The sequence below is a fragment of the Gorilla gorilla genome, chromosome 7 (genome assembly GCF_029281585.2).
Source record: "Gorilla gorilla gorilla isolate KB3781 chromosome 7, NHGRI_mGorGor1-v2.1_pri, whole genome shotgun sequence".
Taxonomy (NCBI): domain Eukaryota; kingdom Metazoa; phylum Chordata; class Mammalia; order Primates; family Hominidae; genus Gorilla; species Gorilla gorilla.
In genome coordinates, this window is record NC_073231.2 from 115,425,494 (window position 1) to 115,450,565 (window position 25,072).

The 25,072-nt window shown below is 38.8% G+C and overlaps 1 protein-coding gene across 12 annotated transcripts in view; it reads right to left on the reverse strand.

Moving 5' to 3' along the window:
• The window catches only part of SYBU (syntabulin), a 117,233-nt gene that overhangs the window by 34,249 nt on the left and 57,912 nt on the right, over positions 1–25,072 (reverse strand). For all 12 annotated transcript variants that reach the window (XM_055347984.2, XM_055347985.2, XM_055347988.2 and 9 more), the window contains one exon: positions 10,043–10,240. In XM_055347984.2, the coding sequence (XP_055203959.1) occupies positions 10,043–10,240 (198 nt within the window). The remainder of the gene's footprint in view (positions 1–10,042; positions 10,241–25,072) is intronic.

Sequence of the window (25,072 nt, forward strand, 5' to 3'; positions counted from 1 at the left end):
CTGTGACAGAATAAGACTAATGCAGATGAGACGCTGAGTGGACATTCAAATGCCTTAAAGTTGTGCTATTCGTAAACTTTCCTTATTTCCCATTTTATAATAATAATAAAAGTGATCATTTATTGAGCACATACTGTATGCCAGGCAAATATTGTCACTACAAACACAGCTCACTGTCAAATGCCAACACCGATTTTTGCAAAGATAGAGGATGTGCATGTTTACCCCTCAGTGTTGTGTAGTATTTAGGTAATGCATACATTCTGCTACATATCTAACACCTTTCATGATTTTCACAATAATGCAAAGAAGCTACATATTAATTATCCCCTCATATTACAGTTAAAAAGAGAGAATATTTCCTTATGTTACCAAATAAACTCCCCCTGACCTGTGCTGCTCTGCAGGTGACCTGGTCCACCCTACCTCAATGTCTAAATATAAGGTGAAGAACCCCTCCTCCTGCAATTACCTCTCAGAAAAGAAGAAATCCCCTTACATTAGAGTCCTTCCAAAGCCTCTTATTACAGGGCTCTCTCCTAATTACCTTCTTTGAACAAAAAGTGCCATTTGAGAAAGACATATCCTTCTGAATTGGCTGCAATCAGTGCTAATTTTGCTTCCCTTTGGAGAGTCAACTGATGGAATTGTTTAAAATGGAAGAGACAAAGAAATTCAAAAACAGATTTTGTAATTATTCCTATGGTATGACTCCTCCAGCCTTTTAATGATCACTTTAAACAGAAATACTGTCAGTGGCTAAGTTGTAGCAATCACAATAACCTATATTCCTTTTTGCTCTCTCAATTCAGTGACTGAATAGCTTTTGATAATGAAGGATACTCATATATGTATACAAGAATATATGAATATACAGAAAAACCAGCTGTCCCATGCTATCCAGTGACAACCTGCTTGCTAGTTGTACACTAATGTCCTTCTCTATTCTCCTTTTCCATAATAAGCACCCATTTGACTCTGATGTCCTGGCTATAACTGGAAATGACATGTGCCATGGAGTTCAAGGCTACATTGAGCTATGATCTCACCACTGAACTCCAGCCTGGGGGACAGAGCAAGACACTGTCTCTCTAAAATAATAAATAATTAAAACACCTAAAAATCTCATTAGGAAAATTAGGGGATCTTATATATTTACTGTCTCCCTATACTTTTCTGTATTTCCACCACCTCCATCCTAGGCTAAGCCATCCAAATTTAGTGTCTTTCTTCCAGTTTCACCTCATGATAATCCAAGCTCTACAGAGTCAGAGGGATCCCAAACATGTAAATCAAATCATTTCTCCCTTCTTAAAACCTCCAATGTCTTCACATTACTCTAAGGATATAGACTTCAGCTGCTACCACTCTTCTCCTTTCCTAACTCACCGCTCTGCCCACCACCTGCCACCCCATCCCCAACCCTCCCTAAGCATGGAACAATAAGGTTAAAGTCTCAGCTCAAATGTCACCACCCCAGACACTCCCCTGACCATCCCCCAACACTCTCCAGTTACCTTGTTTTACTTGTCACCATCTGAACTTATCTTGTTTGTGTGCAAGCATCAGCCATCTCCCCCACGTTAAAGGTAGGCATCTTGTTTTTTCACTCCTCTATCCTTAATGCCTGGAACAATGGTGTCAGCATAGAGCAAACACTTAATAAATATTCATCAAATGAATGAATGAAAGCTAGTAAATGTACAGCCAGGAGTCAAACCTATGTTTAGCAGAAACCTCTTCTTGATTACATGGTGAAATGAGGGTTCCCTTTCCTTTAGACTTCTTCAGAGCGTCACCTTCTTGCAATGTTACAAATATGCCAGTCCATGTATGTTGGAATACAAGCCTATTGCAGCTGTGTTGCTGAAGCATTACTCCACTTGACCGCAGTCGGCATTCATATAGCTTACTCGGCTGCTCTCAGATACAGGCTTAGGTGGTGGAAGAAATTAACCCATCGAATTGCCCAAGTGAACATACTATGCTGTTCAACAGGTAACTTTCTGTAAATAATCCTATAGTTCACCAAAATGCCATGCAACAGATTGTACCAGCAGACAGTGAGGTCCAGGTATTTATCCCTCTGGCCCCTTTTCTGCTGGTGGCTGCATTCCTCTGCTAAAGTCCATAGTTCCTTCACAGGTGGCCTTGAAGTTCTCTCTCTAGGTTGGTAACTCTACCCTCCTCTTGCTCCTTCAGGATGCAGGAATGGCCCCAAGCTGTTGCCAGCACCCAGTATTTTACCATACTTTATCGAATCCCCTTAATCATGCACATACCTTTGCAGTCAGTCTCTTCAATAAATGCTCCTCAATTAGGGAGGTGGGGAAAGCCCAACCTAAAGCATATATCTGCATGATCTACAATGCTTGGTTTAGAAGTCTGTGTGTAAAAGAAGTTTCCAGGTTTATTTCTGTTATGCTGACAGTTGATAAATATGTTGAATGGTGGGTATCTGATCTGCTGGAGCTTCCACTACTTTTGAGAGACCTATAACACTTCCTTCTCAAAACATTAGAGTACTGAGTAAGCATTTGGCAGGCCCCCAAATCAGTGGCTAAGAACACTGTGCATGCAATAAATCCCAGTAGACCCAGGATTTGGATGGCAATTACCTTTGGAAAGAAGAGGATTATAATTCAACTAATTCTTAGGGAAAAACCATTAAAGGGCCATTTGGCACCATTACATCAATTGGGTGCATCATCGAAAACACAGATGGGAGAAAGGCATGAGAGAAAATATGTAACCCTGCCATAAAGATACACACATAAGTCCACTTATCACATTTAAGCTTTATTTTACTGGTTTGGTCCCTGCTGGGGAGATGTGATAAACTATAAAATGGCCTGCCATAAAACATGATCTGCTGTATCCTAGGGGAGCATTCTTTCTCTCAGGGTGAAAGAAAGTTTTAGAGATCTATTTCAGTATAAATACAAAAGCTCTTGCTTAAGCTGACAAACTCTAATGATTTTCATTTAAGAAAATATTCATGATATGCAGGGTAGCACATAAGACATTTTGACATGTGAAGAAAGGACTAGCTCATGATTAAGTAGAAAACACTGAAGACCTTAACATTTTTTGCTATTCATATCTTTATGGTTTATTTTTACTGATTTGCATCCAAATGGCCTTGTATGTCCAACTTTCTGTACTTCATTGCAGTTACATTGAGGCTCACTGATTTTGTTACTGGCAACTGTCAACATAATATACATATGGACTGTATCAGCTAATTTATAAAAATTAGTAGGAATTTTTAGGGCTCTACCAACATTTTAAAAAATTGTGTTTTATATCAACACGTCTTTCTTAATTTTAACACTCTCCTAGTGCAATTAAAATTACTCCTTTGAAGGTGGACTTTACTACTATGGCCGCGGTTAAGAGTTAGGAGCAAGGCTACCCTGTTTAAAATCCATTTACAAGCTGTGTGACCTTGGATGAGTCACTTAACCTCCTTGTGCCCCAGTTTTCCTATCTGTAAAATGAAGGATAATGATATCCCTTTCTTGCACTGATATTAGGATGAAATGAGTTAAGTGCTTGGAATTTTGCTTGGGACAGGCAGTGCTCGATAACTATTCGTTTTAAAAAACTAATCAAATTTCAGAGTGTTATTCAAGCCCACAGTTACAACTAATGTATCCTTCCAAATATTTTCATAAGGCTCATAGTATCTGAAATAGCTTACAGCCTGTATTTGAGGCTCGGGTTTGCTGCTGGAAGACCTTAGCTTATAACTGGCAAGCTATTAGAAAAATTATGCCTTGCCAAAGTATGCAGAATGTTTTCATATAACCAAAATCTTCCCGTTAGCACTAAAATTTTAATTTTTTTCCACTCTATGGAGACATTGTTAAAATGCTTGGCACATTTTTCTGCCTTCATATACATTGTGTTTTCCAATTTCACCATCACATTGATTCAATCTGCTTTTACATCAATTACTGCACTAAGCGCTACAAGTGATAAAAGCTGTCAATGGCCTAAAACACTTAAAAGGCCACCCAGGCCGAGTGCGGTGGCTCACGCCTGTAATCCCAGCACTTTGGGAGGCCAAGGCGGGCAGATCACCTGAGGTCTGGAGTTTGAGACCAGCCTGACCAACATGGTGAAATCCCATCTCTACTAAAAACACAAAAATTAGCCAGGCGTGGTGGCAGGCACCTGTAATCCCAGCTACTTGGGAGGCTGAGGAGGGAGAATTGCTTGAACCTGGGAGGCGGAGGTTGCAGTGAGCTGAGACTGCGCCACTGCACTCCAGCCTGGGTGACAGAGAAAGACTCTGTTAAAAAAAGAAGAAGAAGAAGAAGAAGAAGAAAAGAAAAAAAGAAAGAAAGAAAGAAAAAAAAGCACCACCCAGCTTTTTAGTGGTCTCCGTCTGCTCACTTATATTTTCCCATCTCTGTTCATTGTCAGCCATCAGCTGTAAACTCATACTCCTGTCTGTCCTCCTAGAGCAACTATTCCTCTCCTTTTATGTGACATTTTATGTGACATAACCTGCTAGATTTTTGTTCCAAGTACATGCAAATTGTGTGTGAGAGTTTTAAGAGTTTTCCTGTACATGAAGTGCACGGAATGTGTGGCATCTATTTTAAGAGCTACAAATGACCATCAGTAACATTTAGTGAGAAATTACTTTCTGCCAGGTCCAACACAGAGCACTTGATATTCATTAATTTCACCTATTTAATATTTTCCATAACCTATTTTACAGATGCAGAACACAGAGTCTCAAGAAGACAACAAGTAGCTAGAGATCACACAGCTACAAAATAGTGGTATAAAGACTTGAACCTAGTATGCTGGACTCTAGAGCCTGGTGGTTAGAAAGTCCTCCTTCCCCCCACCCAATAACACAAATTTACTTTTTTTCCCCCAAGATAGGACAAGTTGGGTAACCTGGGGAGAGGCTGTGTAAATCTACACTCTCAACTCCCCTCTAGGTTGTTCAAGTTATTACAAGAATGGCCTACTCTAGGTAAGTTGTCTAGCTGTTTTATTTCACAGAACTAACTTTGAAGTGAAAGTGATGCTCATGGTAAGAACAGAAACATCTGTCAGCTTCACTGTGTGTGCATGAACCTCTATTAAGGGAATCAGTGTTGATTAACCACTAACCTTGTTGGTGCCTTTTGAGTTTTCTAGCAAATGCTTCTGAATGTGGGAAATAAGGTTTTTTAAAGTAACCAATCCTCTGCTATTGTCATAAGGTTATTAGAGTTCAGCTTAGCTAGGTCTCCAATTTCAGTAGCAGGGGTAGTGTCTGATGACAAGGGGATACTAACTTAGTTTGAATGCTAAGGAGATACAGTGACATCTTTCACATGCAGATTTTAACATTTCAGTTTCTAAATGTGGATTCTTGTAAATTTTAGTGACCCTAACCATTTGCTCTTTACCAGTCTCCTTAATCGCCTCCAGTGCTTTTCTCCTTTCACACTTTCTACTTATTTGTTTAAATTGTGTAATGGTTTTCCCATCTCTCTAATTAACCTTGTGGACAAAAAGATTTAGTACTTCCCTTTGTAAAACAATGACATTAGATCTTTTTCTTCCTTGCTTTAAGATATTCCCCAAGTAGGAAGTCAAGCCTTAAATGAGGCCCAGCACTGCCATTTAATGTTCTAAGGAAGTAATCCTTAAGGTAGGTCTTTCATTTCTGGGTAGAAACAGTTTCATCAGGAAACTGACTGCAAACTAAATACGGGAGGAGCACCTGGGAGAAGGACCACCTCAGATTCCTAAAACATTTCCCAGTTGTAAAGCCTTCATTTATTTTCTTCTAATCTGTACCACAGTCCAAACTTATCATACAGTATTCTGCCTTAAATTACAAGCTCCCTAAAAGCAGGGATGCTGTGGAGGAGGTTCTTTGTCACAACTTCCCCACGCTCCTCCCACACAAAACATAATCTCTTGCACAAAGTATAAGCTCTACTTCTCATTTAAGTATTTATTGGACAGCTTTAATACTTTATGACAGACACAATATTAGGCTCTGCAGATTCAGCCTTGCGTGTTTTGCAGAGTTGTAGATAAAAGAGAAACATGAAAACACAAAGCCACCATCCAACTGGACTGTAGGACTGTTTTCTTTTGCTCCTTGGTGGCAATTTTTAATTAAATCTGCATAGGCATTAAGTGATAGAAGCCAAAATGACAGAAGGCTCACCGCCTCCAAGAAGTTTCCAGAACCAGTTCCTGCCTGGAAACAGGAAGGGCTTTCCTGCTGCGTGTGCTGCCGGGCCCTGTTGGCAAGGTACAGGCTTGCTCGGCTCACCTTTCCAAGCCCTTCCCCGATGTCCTGTGACATATTTCCCTTCTTCTTCTGCATCATACACTCAGGGAACATTATTAGCTCTTTATCTTAATGACCAAAGGGGCATTTTAATAACTCCTTCCTGAGGTGAACAGCAGTGTTCCAGAATCTAGAGCAAGAGACCTAAAATTAAATGGGCTTAGGTTACTTAATGTTAAAGAGTCCCTGAGCCTCTGTATAAGAGCCACTAATTGCTTGCTATTTTAATAAATTGGTATTGTTATTAATGAGTTGACTTATTTTTTAAAAAGTAGAGCATGCATCAAGAGTTGAAGATCCATTTTGGCTGAGAGGAGATGGTCGCTTGGGGCTATGGAGGAGGCAGGACATTTTGACCTGAGAGCAGTATCCTCTTGTGTTTTAACAGATTATGTCTCTGGATTCTATAAATTTTAGAGTCATCCAGGGGCCTCACTTCCAGGGTTTCCTCTCTTCATATTTATGAGACTGACAGGTTTTTTCTGCTAAAAGTTCAGAGAACTATAGGTCACGGTTCAGATTTTTATCAAAGAACTTACTGTACAGAATTAGGTCACACTCAAAAAAGCTGTAGCAACGTTTTCAGTGATGACATTAGAAATTTTAGGCAACTAAAAAAATAAGCTTTAGGGACCCCTTTACCTTGGTTAAATATGAATAAATAAAAAGATCACCAGCTAAAAACTGCTCAGGTGATATTTATGCCTCTGAGCAATTACATTAGAAGCAGTTGACAAAGTTAACAAAAGTGGTTGTTTGAGGCTTTGGCTTTGGGGAAGGGTCATTGAACTAGGATTCATAAATGCTAACAAATGAGATCCATGAAACCCCTGAAATGGTATGTGATATTTTGTGCATATGGACACTCTTCTGGAGTATGGGTCCATAGTTTTAATGATTCTCAAGGATCCATGAATTTTGATTCTGGCTCTGTCACCCAGGCTGGAGTGCAGTGGCATGATCTCGGCTCATTGCAACCTCCGCCTGCAGGGTTCAAGCAATTCTCCTGCCTCAGCCTCCTGAGTAGCTGGGATTACAGGTGCACACCACCACACCTGGCTAATTTTTGTATTTTTAGTAGAGATGGGGTTTCACCATGTTGGCCAAGCTGGTCTTGAACTCCTGACCTCGTGATCCACCCGCCTCAGCCTCCCAAAGTACTGGGATTACAGGCATGAGCCACCATGCCCGGCCTATTCCCTGTGATTTCCTCATGAAGATGGAGAGCCATAATACTTCTCATCAAGATGAGTGGCTGCTCTTTAGCAAATGAGTATTTTCTACAGGATTAGGGAATTGCTCAGTGTGAATTCTGTATATATACACAGAGTTTTAAGCATTTTGTTAACATATAATTATTATGATTATTGAAACAAGGAAGGGCCATGATAATATTATCTCTCATATAAACTTAGTTTGTTCTTACTGTGCCATACTTGTCTACTGTTTCACTGTTTCCTTGTATTGCCATCACCATAAACTGTTTTGGGAATGAGGTGGTGGGGGTGGGCTGAGGATAACAAAAATAAAATCATTACAGGTTATGTTAAAACCCTACAATAGCTTCATGATGAAACATACTTTTTTTTTTTCAATCTATGAAGCTGACATTCTTTCCTACATCATTTTATCTTCTGAATCCCATAGCCTACCTTTGCTGTTGAGGTCAACAAATGTTGACTGAGTGTCTAATGTGCACTAGAGCCTGTGTTCTGGGAATGCAAAAAGAGGATGGTAGGGCCAGCACAGTGGCTCATGCCTGTAATCCCAGCACTTTGGGAGGCTGAGGCAGGCAGATCATTTGAGGTCAGGAGTTTGAGACCAGCCCGACCAACATGGTGAAACCCCATTTCTACTAAAAAAAAAGTTAGCCGGGCATGGTGGTGCTTGCCTGTAGTCCCAGCTACTTGGGAGGCTGAGGCTGGAGAATCCATTGAACCTTGGAGGTGGAGGTTGCAGTGAGCCAAGATCGTACCACTGCACTCCAGTCTGGGCGACAGTGAGAATCTGTCTCAAAAAAAATAATAATAAAATAAAATAAAAACATATGAAGTACTGATGTACACCACATGGGTGAACATTGTAAACATTATTCTAAGGGAAAGAAGCCATGTACAAAAGCCCACATACTGTATAATTCCATTTGTTTGAGGTGTCGACAATAGGCAAATAGAGGCAGAGAGTAGGTTAGTGCTTTTCAGGGACTGAGGAAAGGGGGAACAGAGTGCTGATGGACTTGGGGTTTCTTTTTGGGAGTGATACAAACTTTTTGGAATTAGTAAATGGTGATGTTTGCACAACAGTTTGAATAGGCTAAAAACTATTGAATTGAACACTTTATAGGGTGAATTTTATGGTATATGAATCATATCTCAATTTTTCAAAAAGGCAGTTGAGCTAAGGGAGACAGTCCTAGCCCTTGGGTACACAAGGTAATTGTTTTATTTCTTGGCTAAAATTTCATGACATTCTTTAACTCATTGTCTCTTTCTTAAATATCAAGGGTGCTCAACACCCTTTGTATCATCCCCATCTTTCTCATTTATAGGCTGTCTTTCCTTCTTCATTGTGTAGCATTCCTTTTCTTTTACATATTATTCCAAAGTGGGAGACTATTAACGAATTCATTATGACTAACATTTATCAGGCACCACTAGGAAATAGAGGATTTCTTTTTCACAGTTTAACTTTTCCTTGGTGACAAAATGACCTAATCTTTGGTTGACAAGAGCAAGATGAAGAATAATCCATTATGATGTATTGTGTACATCAATGACTCAGGAAGAACAAAAGCAGAAAAAGATGTTAGCATCCTAAGGAAGACGACACAGGGCTAGGCCTTGGCCCCATCAAAATAAAACCATCTGTAACTCCTTGCACAATAATGTCATCACCAAACAAAACTTAGAAGACAAATGTAAGAAACGAGGACTCATGCAAGCCAGTAATCTGTCTTTTCAGCTCATAAATATGGATAGCATAACTGTGAATGTTAAAGAGAATAATGCAATATTAGAGGATACCTCCCAATGACGATGAACACATCCTTTTACTTTAAAGTAAATATACTGCATGTATATTTCTGAGATACAAAATATTCATTTACATAGTGCAGATTCTGAGAATTGACCTTTTCTGATGCTGCTGGCATTTCATTCACTGCAGTAATGACCTCCATTTCATCTTATAGCTTCTAATATTTTGTAATTGTTGAACATTTACATGTGTATATACATATCATATTCATATTTAAATCTCTAAAAGAAAAGACTATAACTAAGCAAGTATGCCCAGCTCTACATATTTGCATCAAGATAATGCCCAGCTCTACAGAGATTTGCATTGAGATAACCTGTTCTCTTCACAGTTTGTGGTCACTTATGATAGTACTAACTAATTGCTTAGTATAATTGAATCTAGAATTACTCATATAGTTTAAATGCTTGTTAAAACATCTGGCTTGTATTTCTTCACTTTTGTCTCTTTTTTAAAAAAAACTCTTTATAATGAATGCACATGTCACTATAGGTCACTATAGTCACTCAGTTATTAAAAACCATTTCAGAAAATAGTCCACTTTCCACCCTGCCTCCTTTAAAAATGATGCTTTAGATGCTGGGTACAGTATTTGTGATCCCCGACTCGATATACAGGTGTTTAGTTTTAAACATGAAACTACTCCCATCACATTGTTCTGACGAAAACATGACGACTAAGTTCACTGACCTGGTTTCACAAGGCCTGACTTTGATTCCTTCTTATATCGAGAGGACTGAATGCTTCCTTCACCAACCATTCCAATCGTGCATTTCTTTCTGGTGAAGTCTTCATCACTTCCAGGGCAAAAGCCAATGGGGCTGTTTCCCGCATCTGAGGGTGTCTTCACAGGAGACACTGACTGGCTGCTAGGACAGCCTGTGTCATCTAGAAGATAGGAATCAATAAGTGTTTAATGATGAGGAGGAAATCAATGATGGTGAGAAGCCATGCGGTGCACCACACACACACACACGTGTACTCGCACACATCCACTCTGCTTATGAAGCCCAGGTTAACTGCTGTGGACTCTCCTCTCATGACGCTCCTTTCATTTTTCCATATTTTAATGCAAAACCTTTTTTTTTTTTTGAGACAGTCTCACTGTGTCACCCAGGCTGAAGTGCAGCGGCGTGATCTCAGTTCATTGCAACCTCCACATCCCAGGTTCAAGCAATTCTCATGCCTCAGCCTCCCAAGTAGCTGGGATTACAGACGTATGCCACCAGGCCTGGGTATCTTTTTTGTGTATTTTAGTACAGACAGGGTTTCACCATGTTGGCCAGGCTGGTCTCAAACTCCTGGCCTCAAGCGATCCATCTGCCTCAGCCTCCCAAAGTGCTGGGGTTACAATCATGAGCTACCATGCCCGGCCCCTTGTAAGCTTTTTGACACAAATATTTCTGTAACACTCATTTTGTCAAAACATAAAGACATGTCTGTTTCAACACTTTATATAGTGTATTTTTGGGTCATATGTGTCCATAGATTTTTGGATGTGTTTAGTAATAAGAAGTTCACCAGAACAATTCAGGATCTTTAAGGTGAACTCTTCAGAGTTTACATCTGGAAAATAAAATTACTTGAATATTATTGACCACATCCAGTTTTGGATCACTTGACCCATCAATTGGTTAACAGAGTTTGAAAGATAAGTCATCCGACTTTAGGGTTCAAAGAAGCAGAGTGAAGTGATCGTGTTTTATCATACACACACAACCAAAAATACATAAATCAGATATATTGCTGTCTGGAGTAAACTGGTAAGATGAAAATGATTTTTAGACTAGAAACGTTCCTTTAACTTTCAAATAACAGATTATTACCAGGGTGATTATATTAAGTTAATATGCACGATATGAAGTGATCTACGTAGATGCTTATTATGGAAACAGGAAAGTCGTACTGCTGACTCCTATAAATGCGTTCCACATTTATTAAAGTACTTAGGATGGTTGGTTAATTTATTTATATTTTGATGAGCAGAACTGTATTGGACCTCAAAGCCAAATCAATATTACTTAAAAGTACATCTACTCAAACTGATCAATTAGTGGTAAATTTACTTTACTAAATAATCTTTATTATATGAAGACGTTTTGATGCCAGAGTTACTTTAGTAACTCATTAGACAAAGAACAAATAAAGACATTCAGTACTAATAACTTTTCAGACATCTTGTGAATATTACAGGAACTAAAATAATGTGCCATCTACCAAAGGCTATCTTAAAACTCTACAGCTTGAGTAAAGATAGAAACAGAACTAAGCCTGAATAAAACATGCTGATTGCTAGAATCCATCTAAAGAAAGAATTACCATTGCTTCATTTTTTGGCCTTTATTTCATTTTTCAATTACAAAATATCCCAATTCCTGGAACAGAGTGAACTTGGCACTAATAAAATGACTTATTTCTCTTGATAATCGTGTTTTGACTTTTCGGTGTATCAGCATACGCAGGACCTCTGTGGTCTGTTTCTGGAAGTGAATGGTTTTTAGGGTGCTGCTCATGCCTGCAGTCTTTGGGCTCTTTTAAATACGTTGCGTTCTTCCTGAACTCCTGAAGAAACTCTGGCCCTGAATAACAGGGTGATGAGAACCCTTCTTGGTGGCTGTTGCTCAGCAATTTCATCATTAACTGCCCTTGCCTTTCCCTTACACTTACACACCCCAGGCTTCAACCCAAAGATATTTGAGCTCCTTCTTAAAGGTGCAAAGTTGCTAATTACTCAGACACAGATTCAGCAATTTTACAAGGCACAACAGGTCTGCACAATGCCTCAAGAGAGCCTCCCTTAATTCCTATCCCAAAGCAGATAAATGAATGAAATCTAATCATTCAACATTCCATGCTGTCTTTAACATTATTTCCTTATGAGTCAATTCCATAAATCACTTCTTTTAAAAGAGAGATGTCCCCACAAAATAAAAATCTATGCTTCAGAGTGTCTAACCTAAAAAACTCAGTTTTTCTGAAAACTCTCAGACTCACAGGGATAAAATTAAACAATTTCCAGCATTGAGAAATGCTATCAAAATCATACCTTGGGTTCTATTACATTTTTCTGCAGTTAAATGAGAAAGAATGTGTGCACACCATGTTTTCAGTGCTAGTCCTTTCAAGGATTAAGTGCTGGGGTTTGGCTAAAATTTGAGAACTGAAATTATTTAGAGTGGTGGCAGTGTGTAAGAGGCAGTAGCAATTTTTAACCTGGAGTGTGATGCCTCACCTGTCATCAGTATTTACAGCCAGGATCTCCAGAAGCAGGGAATGAGAAAATTCAAACCTAAATAAATCCTGAACTTTGGATCCATCTTACAGGATTTAAACCACTACAAAAAGATCTCTTAACTCTCTACTCTTGTGCTTCATATGGTGTGTGTTGGGGGGGAAATAATAGGAATATAAGACATGGTCTTTCATTGGTTAAATGAATATGTATCAAGTCCTGACACTGAACCAGCCCACAGGCATTGTACCCAGGCCCCATCCTGGTGGAGTTTATAAATAAGCCAAAAGGATCTGGGTATATGTCACTTACAATGCATAGTTATTGTAAACTGGCAAGTCTGATAAAGTTAATCCATATCCAAGAAAATCTGTGGGTTATGGGAGAAGCCTGGGGCATTTGCCTGTTTTGTTTAATGCACCCGACACTAACAAAGGAATCTAGAAAGGGCAGGGCCATGAATTTTCCTACTACAGAGGGCACACTTTATCTATGCAAAGTAAGACCCCAGCAAAGGCACAGAGCTTCATGTGCTAGGGAGTAACCTGAGGTATTTTTCTTTGTGCAGCACTGAAGAAGAAGTTATCCTTACAAGTCTTATTTAGGGCTCCTTCTCTGCTCTCCCTCCTCCTTTCTTCCTCTTCATGGCTGGTTGGAAGCTGACCACCAGTTCAAATGAAGATAACACTCCTTTTCAAAATTCTATGAAAAATATTCTTAGTTCCCATTTATCGGAGATTCTTTTTTTTTTCAAGACTTAAATGACTTCTGCTTCATTAAACAATAAAATAATTTGAGTATCTATCTATCTATCTAACTATCTATCTATCCATCTATCTATCTTTTTAAGACAGAGTCTCGCTCTGTCGCCTAGGCTGCAGTGCAGTGGTGTGATCTTGGCTCACTGCAGGTTCCACCTCCTGGGTTCAAGTGATTCTCCTGCCTCAGCCTCCTGAGCAGCTGGAATTACAAGTGTGTGCCACCCACACTCAGCTAATTTTTGTATTTTTAGTAGAGATGGGGTTTCTCCATGTTGGCCAGGCTCGCCTTGAACTCCTGGCCTCAAGTGATCTGCCTGCCTCAGCCTCCCAAAGTGCTGGGATTATAGGTATGAGCCACCGTGCCTGGCCACATTTACTCTGAGATTCTGAGAATAGTAAAGCCAAGCTGATGTTCTTTGGTTGTTTATATCTAATCTTACCATACTAAACTACATGTGGACCAAGCACATATTAAAGAGATTTATTTATTAAACCTGCTTCAGTTAAACTATGGGAATGTGCCTTCTGTTTTCTTCTGCTACCTGACTGCTGAATTTTCCTGTACAATCTACAGATTTATAAAGATATATTTATATATTTAGCTTTTATAAGTTATGTTAATATGAAGAAATTATCAATGACAAAGATTTCTAATATGAGAAAACTGTTCCTGGGCATGAAATTGCAGAAATACTGAATAATGTGCCCCCAAAGTGTGGGATGTTCCAAATTTCCAGAAGAATGCCTGACAAAACTATGAACATTTTAGTCTGGTTTTGCCACAGGGAAGCTTTGCGCCAAGGTTTTAGGGAAGAAGATGTAGAAGACTGTTGGTCTATTACAGAGAGAGGAATTTACAACACAGGAGCGTGCGCGCGCGCGCACACACACACACACACACACACACACACACACACACACAAGCGCGCACCCCTCTTACATAGTTGAGTTTTTACATTTCTTTCTTCATTATTCGAAGTAAGTATAACTTTACCTAAAAAACATGGGATCACTTTACATGCTTTATACAGTGTGATCCATTTGAAAATATGGGACAATTTCCTTCCAGGGGCTGCTATTTTAAAACCTCCTTAGACGGGTCCAAGATAGCCTCTGGTGGAACTCAGGTAAACATTACCCTCCTCAAGGCCACATCTAAATGATCACCTTCTAAGTAAAGGAGACTAATTTACATGTCCTCCTTGATTTTATTAGAAATCAGTTCTTTTGCTGTTGTTCTTGTTCATTTGCTTAAAATTGGTGAACACACAGGATTAAGGGCAGTAGAAAGAATACTCACAGATCCAGGAACCTCAGAGGTTGTGGGCTATCTAAAGTACTGTTAAAAATATATGCCTGTGGAATGGAATAGTTTCCAGATTGTCATCAAGAAAATAAAAAACATGCTAAGGTCTATAAAGACAGATGCGAAAAACCAGCAACTATTACAATTTTGTAGCCTAAATGTTGTTAAAAAATGATTTTAAAAATCTATATTTCCTCTCTCTTTACATTATAAGGTCTTTGAAATATAGGATATTGTTAATAATTATGTAATTACTTATAATTCTGAAAAATATGTGCCTAAGTTTTTTAAAAATACTTTGAATCTCATTTTAAATGTACTTGCTAAATTAAATTAAATCTGTTGAGGTTGTTAAAATTTTAGCTTAACTTTTTAATTATAAACCAATAATTCTTATTGTGTGAAATCTGAAATACAGAAGAGTATAAAGAAGTAAAGAATAAAATAAAGACATACTATTCTCCTATAATTGTGTTACCCAGAAAAATATTTTGTGAATACAGTTTGCTTGCCTGTTTGCTTTTTGTTTTATCAAATTTTCAACATATATTTTAGACAGTTTCATTATCTGTCATTGAAAATTTCTCCCTGGAACTTGCTAGGCTAGAAAGAAAGAAGCTATTAAAGACTAATGGGAACCAACGCAAAGGAGGCCCCATTGGTCAACAATGAAATAATTTGAGTACCAAAAAGAATAATAAATGCAAGTGACTGATAATCACCAGATATATAAAAAAACTGAGTTCATGGTCATATAAAAAACACATTACAGAGATAGAGAAAGGCCCCTTTCACCCCCAAAATGTCCAACTCCCTGGAAATCACTGGAAATTATCCATGAACAATTCTTTATATTGAAAATTGGCAATTAAAAGGAAAGAAAGAATTAGCATATATTTTTATTGTAAAAAGTGTTCCTATATAAACTGTATCTCAGTGTAACTGAAATCCCTCATTGTTATTGGAAAGTTTGTCCTTACAAAAGCATTCTGGTTAATGAAAACAGATGGAATAACAGAAATAGAAAATTGCTATTTTGCAACCTCCAATGAAATAATTGATTTAGGCAGCAAATGTAATAGATAAAACCACTAGACAAAGTCTAATGGAGAGTTTACAGTGGAGGGATCAGGCCTTACCCAAATGCACCCATCGAGTCTTCTTCCCATCGCCAACAGTGGGAAAACCCCTCTGATGGGATGTGATATGAGGCATGCAGCACTCCCTATGAAGAATTCTTGCCACACACAAACACACAATTGCCCCCAAATCCAATCAAGGCTTTAAAGCTAATGTTCACCTTATGAAATGTATAGAAAATAGAATAATGAGTTAAATTAGAGATTGGCAAACTGCAGCCTGCAGGGCAAATTTGGTCCACTGCCTGTTTTTCGTAAATAAATTGTTATTGGAACACAGCCATGCCCAATCTTTTATATATTGTCTATGGTGGCTTTCAAGGCTACAATGGCAGAGAGTTGAGTAATTGCATCAGTGGCCGTCTAGCCAATGAAATAAAAAATATTTGCTATCTGGCGCTTTATAGAAAAAGTTTGTTGATTTCTGGGTTAAATGATACCAGGGAAGCAAATAGGCACTTTTGAGAAAATCTGGGATATTTCATCATTCTCTGTCATACCAAGGAATTATGTTAATCATGTTAGAAATGGAAAGGGCACTGTGATTATGTAAGAAAATGTGCTTTTTTTAAAAAAAAAAGTTATGCATGCTGAGGTATGTTGGTAGACAAGAAATGACATGATGTCTGGAGATTTGCTTTAAAATGCTTCCACAAAGAAAAGAGACATAACAAATACAGGAATATCCTGCTATCATTTAATCTAGATAAGTGGGTAATAAGCACATGAGAGTTCACTGCACTATTCTCTGTTTTTGAGATGCTTTTTAAAAGTTTCAAAGTATTTTATTTGATTTCTTGAAAACATTATTTTAAAGGAGTACTGATTTAAAATAGATATAAACATCACTTTTAAAACGTGTTTGTTTATTTTCAGACAGAGTCTCGCTCTGTTGCCCAGGCTGGAGTGCAGTGGAACAATCATACCTCACTGCAGACTCCAACTCCTGGCTCACGTGATTATTCCACCTCAGCCTCCCTAGCAGCTGGAACTACAGGCTCAGGTCACTGTGTTCAGCTTATTTTTAATTTTTTTTAAGGGACAGAATCTTGCTTTGTTGGCCAGGCTGGTCTCAAACTCCTGAACTTAAGTGGTCCTCCCACCTTGGCTCCCAAAATGCTGGGATTACAGGTGTGAGTCACTGCGCCCAGCCAAACATAGGATTTTTAAAGACCAATCCTTCTTGTAGGAAGAATTAGTTTGTTTTAATTTTTCTCACTATTATTAAAATTGCTTTACTACACATTTTATAGATACATCCTTGGTCAAATCTTTGATGAGCTCATAAAATGTATGTGTAGTGGAATTACTAAAACTTCCAAGAAGTTTGAGACAACTTATATTCCTATTATTGTATGAACATACTCCACTTATTAAATACCTGCCAGTACTAAATATTATTTGGTTTACATTTCTTAAAGTTAATTAAAAACAAATTTTGATGTCTTAATTTACATGTATTTAATTGTTTGTGAAGCTCAATGTCTTTGTATGTTCATTGACCTTTTAAATTTATTCTATGAATTGTTCAAGTCCTTGATAATTTTTCTGTTTGGATGTTCAGGTTTTCTTACTGATCTGTAAGAACTCTTTATATGTTAAAAGCATCAACCCTTTTGTTTGCTTTTGACTTGATAATGTTTTTGACATTCAAACCTTGCTCTATTCTGTCAAATCTCTCCATATGTTCCTTTGTGATTTCTTCCAATACTTTTATGCTTAGAATGTTTTTATTATTCAAAGATCAACTAAATATTTGCCTATACTTTCTCCTAGATATTTATAGTTTCACTTTCATTTAAATTAAATCTATCTGGAATCCATTTTAAAATATGGCATGAGGGTTAGATGCTAACTTTATTATTAATATTGCAATTTTAAGGAAGTCTACCACATTACTTTGCAATGCTTTTATGATGAAAATTTGAAAGCAATAAATACTTTTTGCATAATTCATTTATATATTTCAAAATATTAGATTGCCCAAAGTGTGCATGTGCGTATCATAAACTTTCTTGATAATTAAACAAAAATGCCTAAAAACCAGTGCCATCAAACAAATTTGATGGCAATTATGATGACCAAGTCCCTACTAAAATCTTCTAGCTGAGGCTGGCAGATCCCTTGAACCCAGGGGTTTGAGACCAGCCTAGGAAACATGGTGAAACCTAGTCTCTACAAAAACTACAAAAATTAGCTGGGCATGATAGTGCATACCTGTAGTCCCAGCGGAGGTTGCAGTGAACCACGATTGCACCCCTGCACTCCAGCCTGGGTGTCTGAATAAGACCCTGTATCAAAAATAATCTTCTTACACCGATTACAGGTTAAGAATAAAACACCAAGTTCTAAAAATTACAACCATTAATAAAATATTTCTTCAAAGTCCAAGAAGCATCTCTAAAACTGCTGGCTCCTTTCTGAATTTAGATCTCAGAGCCCACTGGCTTTCAAAAATGTTGAACTAAACAATTCCAGAAGACACTTAAAAACAACATTAATGGAGGAAAATATGATGTTGTGCCATAATGTCTTGAAACATTCAGTTATGGTTTGATTCTGTTCGATGTTCAGTTGTATAATTTTTTGGGGGGGAAGTTATTGCTAATTTAAAGAAACATTATTTTAAACTATATGGAAATCTAGTTGATTCTCATGAACAATGGAAGCATTTACTGACTACTTATTCATCTGTTCAACAAATATTTATTGAATATCTACTATGTGTCAGACACTAATATAGCTCTTATTATGCTTATTGCTCCAGATACTGGCATTTTTGAAGATAGTTTAATGGAGACAGATAAAGTGTCACAGCTTAAACTCATGATTAATATAAACCAGGTGAAATTCTTACCACAAACCTTTCGGTGCATTTATAAGGCAAGAAAACTAACATTTATTAAGTACTTATCATGTGGCAAACACATTAATTATTATCATATAATTTTAATAATATGTTACTGTTGGGAAAATGGAGGCTCAGAGAGGTTAAAAATTTCATGGGCACAGAGCTGCTGGGCAATTGACTTAGGATTCAAAGTAAGGTTTGTCTGACAAACTGCCTGTTTTACTCACCACCATAAGCTAGCTGTTTTCTAAAATTTTCAACTTATGTTTGTTCCAAGAGGAAACATCAGCAATTCTGGGAATGCCCAAATTAAAAACAGACAAAGGAAGCTGTTAGAAAGAAGCCATCCCATAATAAACAGACCACAGAAATTGGAGGCAAGAAACTCTTTCTAGTTGTTTCCAGTATTCGTGCCTCAACACATGTAGCCATATAAAACGTGTGCCATTCTGATAATTTTGAATTCTAGGTTTTAAACAGCAAACCTTGCATTTCTATTCCTTCACCCAATTTTAGCATCGTTTTGTAGTGGGAACTCAGAGATCTACAGAGCTCTAAAATATGCTTCAGTATTATACAATATGTCACTAACCAGTGGCTGATGTTGAAGTGTATAAATCTCATCCATTCATCCACTTATTTTTTTCTACAAATAATTATTGATTTCCTACATGTGTCAGGTATTGTTCTAGACATTAGGGAGGTAATGATGAGTGACACTAAGATCCTTGTTCTTAACAAGTTCACATTCTAGTGATGAGGAGAAACAGTTAATAAGTTAAAAAATACATAAAAAGATGTTTTGGGGCCAGGTGTGGTAGTGACAGCTCATGTAATCCCAGCACTTTTGGGAGGCCAAGGTGGGAGGATAGCTTGAGGCCAGGAGTTTGATACCAGCCTGGGAAATGTGGGGAAACCACATCTCTTTTTTTTTTTTTTTTGAGACAGGGTCTCACTCTGTCACCCAGGCTGGAGTGTAGCGATCAGGATCACTGCAGCCCCCAGCTCCTGGGCTCAGGTGATTCTCCCACCTCAGGCTCCCATGTAACTGGGACCAAAGGTGTGTGCCACAACAGCTGGCTAATTTTTTCTTTTTCTTTTTCTTTTTTTGTAAATAGGATCTCACTATGTTGCCCAGGCTGGTCTCCAACTCCTGGGCTCAAGTGATCCTTCCACCTCAGCCTTTCAAAGTCCTGGGATTATAGGCATGAGTGGCTGCATCCAGCCAGAGACCCTCATATCTACAAAAAGATTTTTTTTTTAAAGTTAGCTGGTCATGTCTATAGTCCCAGCTATGCAGGAGCCTGAAGTGGGAGGATTGCTCAAACCCAGGAGGTCAAGGCTGCAGTGAGCTGAGGTCGTGCCACTGCACTCCAGTCTGGGTGACAGAGTGACATCCATCTCAAAAAAAAAAAAGATATTTGGGATTTACTGTTAATGAAGTATACCCGATGATATTATGTAGACTAGGTGGGAGGTGGGAAGCTACTTCATTAGATATATTGTCATAGAAGGCTCCTGAAGAGGTCATTTGACCCTAAACCAAAAAAAAAATGAGAAGGAAATAATCACACAAAAGGCAGGAAAAACAAGGAAAAGAATTCCAGATACAGAGAAATAAGTACAAAAAGCTCTGAGATAGGCAGGAATATGGTGCATTATGGAAACCAAAAAGAGGAAGGGTGATGGGGAGAGAATGATGATGAGGGCAAAGGGATGCAGAAGCCCAAGTAGTGAAGAATTTTAGGTCAGGAATCTTGACGTTTATTGGAAGTGCAACAGAAACTGCAGTGTGCACTACGCATGAGATAACAAAAATTTAGCCTGTGCTTATAATGGAGAACAGACCAAATCAGTGATAATATATCTAGCTAATATTTACTGAGTGCCTATTAACTACCAAGCACTGTTCTAAACACTTCACTTCTAAACACTGTTCTTAAACACAAATCTTAACTAACTTAATCTAATATCCCTCTGAGATAAGCACTGTTGTCATCCTGATTGGCAGGGGTCATACAAAACTGGCACTAGTGTTTACACCACCTGTTCAAGCTTGTAATCAGTAAGTGGCAGAGTTGTAGTATGAATCCAGACAAGCTAACACCAGAGCCTCTTTGTTAACCACTATGTTGCACGGCTCCTTTAAGAATGAAAGGATATTGTGAATAATGCCGCAATAAACATACGTGTGCATGTGTCTTTATAGCAGCATGATTTATAGTCCTTTGGGTATATACCCAGTAATGGGATGGCTGGGTCAAATGGTATTTCTAGTTCTAGATCCCTGAGGAATCGCCACACTGACGTCCACAATGGTTGAACTAGTTTACAGTCCCACCAACAGTGTAAAAGTGTTCCTATTTCTCCACATCCTCTCCAGCACCTGTGGTTTCCTGACTTTTTAATGATTGCCATTCTAACTGGTGTGAGATGGTATCTCATTGTGGTTTTGATTTGCATTTCTCTGATGGCCGGTGATGATGAGCATTTTTTCATGTGTTTTTTGGCTGCATAAATGTCTTCTTTTGAGAAGTGTCTGTTCATGTCCTTTGCCCACTTTTTGATGGGGTTGCTTGTTTTTTTCTTGTAACTTGAACCAACCCAAATGTCCAACAATGATAGAATGGATTAAGAAAATGTGGCACATATACACCATGGAATACTATGCAGCCATAAAAAATGATGAGTTCATGTCCTTTGTAGGGACATGGATGAAATTGGAAATCATCATTCTCAGTAAACTATCGCAAGAACAAAAAACCAAACACCGCATATTCTCACTCATAGGTGGGAATTGCACAATGAGATCACATGGACACAGGAAGGGGAATATCACACTCTGGGGACTGTTGTGGGGTGGGGGGAGGGGGAGGGATAGCATTGGGAGATATACCTAATGCTAGATGACGAGTTAGTGGGTGCAGCGCACCAGCATGGCACATCTATACATATGTAACTAACCTGCACAATGTGCACATGTACCCTAAAACTTGAAGTATAATAATAAAAAAAAAAGAATGAAAGGATAGAAGCAAATAAACCCATTTGGAGGCCACTACCATAGTAGAAATGAGAGGTAACAGTGGTTTGACCCAAGTGGTAGTAGTGAACATTAAGAAAAGTACATATATTTGAGATAAATTTGGAAAAATAACTGAAAGCATTTATTTACAGTAATAACAAATGGGAAAGGATCAATAATGTCTTCTGGGTTCTTTTCTTAAACAAGTGGGTATATGGCAGTCATTTCTGAATTGGAGAAAAATGGGTTTATGAGTGTGTAGGGGGTGAAATCAAGAATTCTGGTTTTGCTATGCTACATTTGAGACACAAATTAAACATGACCTTGGAGATAGCAAGTAGGCACTTGGATAAGTGAGCCTGCGGCCCAGGGGGGAAGTCTGGAGCATCACCACCCTACAGGTGAGACATTCAAAGACACACACTGGATACAAGCCCTTGGGGAGGACAGGAGAAGAGGCCAACAAGGTGACTTGAAAGGCAGGAGGAACGCTCAGCGGGGCGGTTCACAGAAGCCACGGAGGAAAATCTTTCCTAGGAGTGGGGCTTGTTCAATTATGTTGAATGCTGCTGAGAGGTCAAGGAAAATGAAGGCAGACAAAGGGAATATTAGATTTGCCAATGTGGTCACTCATGTGCTTGCCAGGACGCATTACGGAGCCAGGATTTTGGAGAGGTTTTGCCATGAAGAGGAGCAGAGAAACAGGATGGCAGTTGCAAAGAAATGGGGGGTCTTTTGCAAATGAAGGTAATTGTAAAGAAGGAAGGGAGTTCTTTTTTCTTTATAGATGGGGAGTGAGTATGTGCTAATGGAAATTAGCTTGTCAGAGTGACTGAAATGAACACCTCACACTAAGACATGTAACTTACATCTACAAAAGCAAAGTGGAGAGTGGAGTAATTATTTACTGAGTGCCTTCCTTGTTTCTTGGAGACAAAATAATCACTTCACGGATAAACATTCCCAGGATTTCTGAGCTATTTTGGAGCTTCAAGTGCTCCCATAAAAGTCACTCTGGCGAAGCCCTGGGCAGTAAAGGAGGATGCAGGGCCAGGTGAGGTAAGCTCCATTTCTGCAGAAGACTCCGTGCTCTCTCTCTGGAACACGGGCCGAGTACTTGGTTTCTACCAAGCATCAGGTTGTTTGATTTGCACTAGCAGCCCCTGAAGCAGGAATTTGGAGGAGAAAATATTTGGTCCAAATATTTAATGTAGAATGAGTAATGAATCTACCTAGAGGTTTTGGCGAGGGAGGAGTTGGTGTTGAAATTGGGAAACAGAGGGTGACTCTATCACTGACAGAAGAAAGGTGAGCCCTGGCACGGGGGTGGTGAATTTGTCTTTCAAGAGAACTTTATCTTATTTTTTCTTTCATACGGTTATGATCTTTCCAAAATAGGCATGTTACAAATCTTTCTGACCTTCCCTCTCCTTAGCATTATGGGTTTATTTGCAGTTTCTAGGCCATGCCTTTTTAAAGGCTCAGTTTTTTTTTTAAGTTTCCTTGGTAGGAGAAGATAAAGGAAAGGGAGAAGAAAGAGAACTAAAAAGACAGGAAGGGAAGAAGAGAGGAGGAGAGACAGAGAGACAGAGCCCAAGAAGATATTTCTTTTATTTTTTTGAGACAGAGTTTCACTCTTGTCGCCCAGGCTGGAGAACAGTGGCGCGATCTCGGCTCGCTGTAACCTCTCCCTCCAGGGTTCAAGCGATTCTCCTGCCTAAGCCTCCTGAATAGCTGGAATTACAGGCGCCCGCCACCATGCCTGGTTAATTTTAGTAAAGTCGGGGTTTTGTCATGTTGGCCAGGCTGGTCTCGAACTCCTGACCTCAGATGACCTGCCCGCCTTGGTCTCCCAAAGTGCTGGGATTACAGGCATGAGCCACCGTGCCCAGCCCCAAGAAGCTAGTTCTTATTCTCTTGAAAAACTTATAATAACTACAAACCACTTTAAGGACATCTGAATTAAAGTGAGCTGTCTTGTAGCAATGTGAGTATCTTTTCCTTTCCTTTCCATTTTTCTTCACAATAAGAATCTGAACATGGTAATGGTCAAGATAGAGTAAGGGATAAAAATGGAAAAAAATAAAGAAAAAGCAATGTTCATCATACTGTTTATGTAATTGTTACATCTGAGTTTTTTCTATTTTGAAAAAAGGAATTGTTTTAGATAACATTTATATCATGGAATTTACTTCTTTTTTAAAAAAAGAACAAAAGAAGAAAATAGAGTCAAAGAAAAAATATAGTCTAATTCCAGTGACATTCATAATACAAAATTCTAAATTATGAAATTTAGTCTCTTAGACAAAATGTCCATCCACAGAAGAATGTTTGAATAAATTATGGTCCTCTGTAGAGTGACACGCCACGCTGTCATTACCATGAATGAGGGGGACTTCCTTGTGCTGACAAGCAATGACAGGTACAGGTACTGCCTGGAATATGCATTCCTTGAGGGCAGGAATAGCCATGCCGGTAGTGTTTATTGCTCTAGCTCAGCAACTAGAAAACTGCCTTGCACACAATAAGTATTCAATAAATATTTGCTTCATGAACGGAAAGGATCACAGATCAATATAGCATGATTTCACTTTGGCAAAAAGCAAAACAAAATACATCATATAAATGTGATTAGCTCCGGTCCGATATATGTGTTTGTATATTTTATAACAGATAAGTTTTTGTTACTTCTGAATTTAAAAATAAAAATATAATTAGCATTAAAGAAAATATAATCCTCACAAACACTCCAGAATCAATAGAAGGGTAGCCTAAGATCCAGAGGGTCTTAAGAATTCTGAGAGTTAGGTCAGTCTCTAACCGTGATCCTAACTGCCTGGTCATCCACACACAAAAAGAATAAAGGCTGAGCCAGCTGGTAAAGAGGCAGAGCTCAGAGAAAATCCACACTGAGCAGGGAAAAGTTGAAGGATATGACTTCTAGTGGGATGGGTGAATGCTGTGTGATCTCAACGATAGCATAGCTGTACATTTGAAAACTTGGTTTGGGTTCCCTAAAAAGAGGGGACAGTCAACCTGAAATAACAGGTCTCCTTCTGGAGCCAGAGGGGCCTAGCAGCTGGCAGGGAAACTTCAGAGCATGAAGACTGTATCCAGCAGTGGCCGGGGCACCAGGTTAGGAGGCACTTTCTGCTCTAGTCAGTGGGAAGAGACTGGGGCCTTCTCAGAATAAAAACCACCTGGAGGGTGGGGTAGGGTGGTGACTAGTGTCAAATCAGACTCCTGGGAAACATGAAAATGTGGCCTGTACTAATTATCTTTTTTATTATTATTATTATTTTTGAGACAAAGTCTTGCTCTGTCACCCAGGCTGGAGTGCAGTGGCACAATCTTGGCTCATTGCAGCCTCCACCTCCCGGGCTCAAGTGATTCTCATGCCTCAGCC